Here is a 5,588-nt window from a genome sequence, read left to right as displayed (position 1 = left end):
GGTGAAGAATCGCGTCGTGTTTATTGTCCGTATAGAATATTTTATGCTAATCTGATGTTGTGGGAGACGAAAATAGCAACGCGTAGAAGGGTATAGAACATGATCGCTGAATCGATTTGGTATAAGAAAACGCCGCAGATGCATATCGCTCGAAATGTGCAGGAAACCCGAGTTTTCTAAAATGGAGCGAAGCGTCAAAAGTTAGCGGCGCCATAGGTAAGAAATTCTTCGATCGCTCTTGACTCCGCGATTTTCTTCGTTGCTGGGCCTAGAGAGACGAGAGAAAGGTGTTTTGAGAGTGGTAGAATCTAAGAGTGAGCCGGTATTGGACCACGTTCGCGCTCGCTGTTGGGTGAGAGTGGTCTTGTACTGTTCCCAGTAGCCATCTGTGGCGGTACTAACGGTACTCGGGCTGCCTTTAGAACACGTACTGTCTGGGGCTGATACGGTAGAAGTAGATCGCGGGAGACACGGCTTCCTTCCAAAGAGGAGGGCGTGCGCCTTGACGGCAGTGGGTTGAGAATGTGTGTCTGCGCAACTTGGCGAGCTGCATGATGGCGGTATCGATAGAGCGAGGTCATTCATCGACTCAAATTCAGTAGGCTGGCGGACGTCCTGCTTAGCTCCTGATTGTTTGTTGTCAAAGTCAAGCTGAAATGCCACTCGCCGAGAGCTCTTGCGCAACAATGGATGTACATGGCTGTGTGGCACGATAGGGATGTGCAATGGCTTGGTCTTGGTTGACTCTGTTGTTGCCCCAATAGGAACAAGGCCGCCTAGAAGGCCGCTCTCCTCTGCATCGCTAGTTTTTTGTATACCGTCGCATGCACTCGACTTAGACGACGCTGCGCTTACCCCTACACTCCATAATGAGCTCCCCGTGGAACTAGTACTATCCGACCGGCTGGGGCGGTCTCCTGTGCCAGCGTGTGTAGACGGCTTCGTAGAACGATCGAGCTGTGAGAACTCAAGTAGCGGTGATCTCGGGGCGGTATCGATACTCCCTCCCAAAGTCTTGATGCTGCACGAGACTGAGGGTGTGCGTGATCTTAGCCAAGATGTCTGAGGCCCACTTTTTCCCACTGGGATCGACAACGGGGGGTCAGGGTAACCGGAACACATCGGATGGACGTCATTTGTGGGCGAAGAGGTTGCTATTGCCTCTTTTAGTACATCATCGGTGGGGGCGCTGCTGGAGGAGAAGCGGCTGGACTGTCTCTTCAGGCTGTTCCGGCGAGATCCCAGTGAGGATAGTGAGAGTTGTGTGAGTGACCGCACTGATGATTGACGCAGCGGTGAAACTTCCATGGATCCTCGCCGGCTCAGGTTTTCCGGGCTGAAGTAATCTTCCCTCTGACAGTCGGGTTCAATCGAAAATGGACTGGGTTGCGGCTCGGAAATGTATCCATCGATAGCTTGAGCAACATTGAGCGGAGGGGTAGATGAACGATTGGCGTTGGTGGGCTTTGGGGTCGGGTTGGCAACATAGCACAAAGGGTACGTTGAGCTTTCGGAATCGCGCACCTGCCTGGGAGCCTGAAGAGCAGACAGCAGGTATTGGAGCGTACCGTAGATGAGGAGCCATCTAACTTTGCGTGCATCCATCACTGTGATCTTCTCCTCGCGCCGACACGTACTGACCGAATGGGACTTTTCAAAGTACATGTATGCCTGGACAATCTTCGAGTTTGTGACCTGCTGATCCAAAGTATTTGTTGCAGCCATCAAGGCACCGCTCATGGTATGTAGCTCATGGGTTTTTTGATGCTGACTTGCTAAAGTGAGCTGTCTCAAGGCCTTGTGAGAGTCCGATTTTTTTGAAGGCGACACGTATGTCGGCAACAGGGGCAACGGGTGTGGTAGTGAGCTGAAATTATGCCGGTGATCAAATGTAATGACATTCTGCAGGACACAGATACCACCACTCGCAGGTCTTTGACAAGAGATATCATGAGTAGAATCTGTGTCCACAAGATAGTCATAGAGGCTCTTGAAATCATAGTACATTGATTTGTAAAGAGATTTGGGGTATGTGGCGCCTCGTGGGGGTGGCCAATACCCAAACTTTTCAGCGTAGAAGGTATGTAAAAACTGGCGGAATCGGTCGAGATGGCTTCGGGCACCATCGGTTAGCCCAAGGTAGGCGGGAGAGAGATCCTCTTGTAGGAAGTTGCTAATCGCAATAGAGACGCGTTCAAGATGAGTGTCGACTTCGCGGCGAGCTCGAGTAATCAAGGCTTTTGTGAGTTTTGAGGTAAGCTACATATTGGATTAGCTTCGAGTTTTGGGCATAGGTGCTGGCTTCGTACTGAATATTCCGGGCTGAGGTGCAAGCTCTCGTTCATGCCGACACAGTGGGCAAATGCATCGATCCACACATCTTTGAGCTTGTAATGCTCTGCATAAAAAAGACTGGCAAGGGCGTAGTCTGTGCATTCCACCAAATCCCGGTAGCCCTGGTCTTCTGCGTAGGATAAAAAGTCCTGAATGTTGTTGGGGTGGTCAGGCCGAAAGAGACTCAACCTTTCTTGAAGGTCCACAAATGCCTGGCCCATATGCTCACCGACCAATGATTTACCCAGTAGGAAAGCAAAGAAGTTACGAGTGGTGATGTGCCATTGGAACGATGCTTGCACGGAAACGTCCGCTGGAGCAGGTATGAAGAGCTGGACGGTTCGCGGCTGTTGGCTTATGTTCACGAGCGAGCTGGACCTTCGCTTGAGTTGGGGTACGAATCTCGGCGCAGAATCGAGCTGAGCATCACATTGACTGATCATGGCCTCGCACTTTTTTTGGCGCAGGATTCTATACGGAATGCAGAAAGACGGGCCGCGGCGTGAGACTCCTCTTGCATGCAAGTGTATGTAGCAGTCCCCATCTTCGTACCATAATTCTGGGTCCTTTAACGAGCTGTTAGCGTAGCGCCCAAAAAAGCCAGGATGCCACATACCCTGCGCAGACCATGGTCCCAGTCGTTCACAGTACGCGTCAAGCCAGACCACCGCTGGACTCTGGTAGGATGCATCGACTCTCGTATTTTGGCAGAATAGGCGGCAACGTGGTGGCTGTGGAATCCGAGCAAGGTGTGGTGGCGCTTGGCCAGGTTGACGTGTTGATGGAGACTGAGCACGTCTGTGAGAAAGCCCGCCGAATGATGCCGCGAAGGCTGCCTGGCTTGAGACTCTGGGCTCAGTATTACAAAAGGTGCTAGAAGGCGAGGACGTGCGACTGGGATCAAATATGAAGAAAGTGAGTCTCTGACGTTGAGTGTGATGGGCAGAGCGGCCCCCGGCGCCAATGGTAGCCTAAAAAAGCGTGTGCATGCGTACCAGAGAATGAGATACACAAGCCGAGCACGGACAGGGATGTATAGCAATAGGCTTGCTTTGTCTCCCGAAGGCGAGGTCAGGACTAAACCGAGGCTTGGTGGCAGGCGAAGGGGCGACGCGGCAGCGGTGTATGTATGTATATAGGCAGGCAGGCAGGTAGGCAGGTAGGCATCCAGGCCCTTGTCGCGCCTTCAGCTGTTGCGACGCCCGTCGGAGCCATGATGGCGTGTCTCTGGCTTGGTGAGGGAGTGGGCAGAGCGAATGGCGACATGGCCATAGCCGAAACGGGCCATCGGCAGCCAGTGGCTTGCGCTGGCCCGTCGATGGCGCCGCTGGACTGGCGAACCGGCAGGGATTTGCTCTCGCTGCAAAGGGCAGAGGGCGAGGGCGTGGGCGTGGGCGTGGGCGTGGGCGTGGGCGTGGGCGTGGGCGTGGGCGTGGTCGTTGCCGAGGGGCAGCATTCGGGGCCAACGAATATGCATCGAGCGGGCCACCTCTACCGCGCCCGCGCCCGGCCAGTGGGTGCAGGTGGCTGCTCGTCGTCATAGCCGGATGCGTTGTACTGTATCAGTATTGGTATCCTTGAGCTGGACCCCGCAGACGCCTGGCACACTGCCGTGCCTGGGCCCGCGGTGTGGGCCATGGGAATGAACAGCGAGGCGTTGGGCGTGTCCAGGCGGCACGGCCATCTCCATCAGCTGCCGGCGTGGCGTTATCCGTGTCGGTGTCGCTGTCGCCAAGAGGCTGCCACGGGGTGTTTTTTTTCAGCAGCCACCTCTTGTCGCGGCCATGTGCCATTGTGGATGCGGGAGGCTGGCGTGCGCATCGACCTGATGTGAGCGTGCCGTGTCCAAAAAGGTGTGCATGTATCGTGGTGTCGCTCACCATGGCACGCCCCCATGGACGAATCGAGACATCGGAGCGGGGGTGCCGCCGCGCCGCGGATCCACAGCGATCGCTGTTCCATGCTGGCTGGCTCGGCTCTCCTCACAGCAGCCCCAGCATCACTTACCCTTACATGACCACCTCGCTCCCCCTGCAAACAAGCTATCGATTACAACACCATCATGCCTATCCATGAGCGCGAGAACAATGGCCATTGTCGCACGGCATCTCCGCGCCTCGTCTAACCCCCAGCCCAACCCAACCCACGTCGGCGGCGGCGCGCTTCCACTGCTGAATCTACCGCACCATCCCCTCCCATGGCGCTGTCACACCACCCTCTGGACACCTCTGGAAGCACTGACTGACCTGTAGTCGCTGCCATGGGTTTCTGTGCGCTGCGTCACCGCCAGAGGCGCACGGCATGCCACCGTCAAGCTGAGGTCTTCTGAGACAGGTTCCTCGCTATACGATACTGCACAAGGAACAGTGCTTCTTGCCTCACCGGATCGACTTTCCCGCCTTTTGATAAGCGGTTACGTGGCAGTCTTTGCGTACCCGAAGAACACGCTTTCTTTTGAACATGCACGGCCTTTGGAGGCTTATCCTCAGAAGCTCGCCAGTCTCGCTGTCTACCCATTGAAACGCTAGCGTGCCTAACCAACAAGGCGCCTGTTTCCCACTGAATTTGCACATAAACTCTCTGCAGAAGTTAAATGTTCAGCTGCCCCGGGACTCGCTGCCCACCATTAGATGGCGCGTCTGGACAACGAGCTGAAATCGCTGCATAGGAATGCGAGCTGCATGGAAAGCCGCTTCATCGAGTACATGGAAGGGTTGGGTAATTGCGAGTGGCAACACTCTCGAGCCAAGCTATTCACTCCGGGCGCATTGGAGGGGTAAACGGCAAATGGCTTTGAAGGTTTTTTTTCAGTCATCCATTTGTGCCGACTTTGCACATATGCAAGATAGCGAGCGAATACGCGGCCTTGCTTATTCATTGACGCAACGCGTAAACCCAGGGGTTTCAGGGCTCTCTGGTGGCATATGTCTGAGCGCAAAGCGAATGGCAGTATTCTTGTCCACGTCATCTACAGTCCTCACAAATGGTACCGTCTGGATTCCTCTTGACTTCGACCCCGTTGTCCGCTACTCTCTGGTCCTCTTTCCCTTCTTCTTCCGTCTTTGTTTCCTTCTTTTTGCCATGCTTGTCTGAATGACCCAGGTCTCGCGAAGGGTCTATACAATCTCGTACCTTTTGCTTAAGCACTTTTGTTTCTACAGCAAGTAAGTTTCACGATTTCCACCGACTATATCGTCGCAAAACAAACCTGGAAACCCTCCTTCTGTCTTTCTGTCCCAGAGAAGTACTTTCAT

The 5,588-nt window shown here is 54.3% G+C and overlaps 1 protein-coding gene across 1 annotated transcript; it reads right to left on the bottom strand.

Moving 5' to 3' along the window:
* On the bottom strand, positions 1-5,588 carry SETTUDRAFT_44306 (uncharacterized protein; the record flags this gene model as incomplete). The annotated part of the gene is made up of 5 exons (XM_008032525.1): positions 1-2,259; positions 2,310-2,900; positions 2,951-3,183; positions 5,325-5,489; positions 5,543-5,588. 5 exons carry the CDS (start codon positions 5,586-5,588, stop codon positions 202-204), a joined length of 3,093 nt encoding a protein of 1,030 aa, XP_008030716.1. The 3' UTR covers positions 1-201.

Source organism: Exserohilum turcica (genome assembly GCF_000359705.1).
Source record: "Exserohilum turcica Et28A unplaced genomic scaffold SETTUscaffold_8, whole genome shotgun sequence".
Taxonomy (NCBI): domain Eukaryota; kingdom Fungi; phylum Ascomycota; class Dothideomycetes; order Pleosporales; family Pleosporaceae; genus Exserohilum; species Exserohilum turcicum.
Note: the sequence above shows the minus strand (reverse complement) of the source record. Positions and strands in the feature narration are given on the sequence as shown.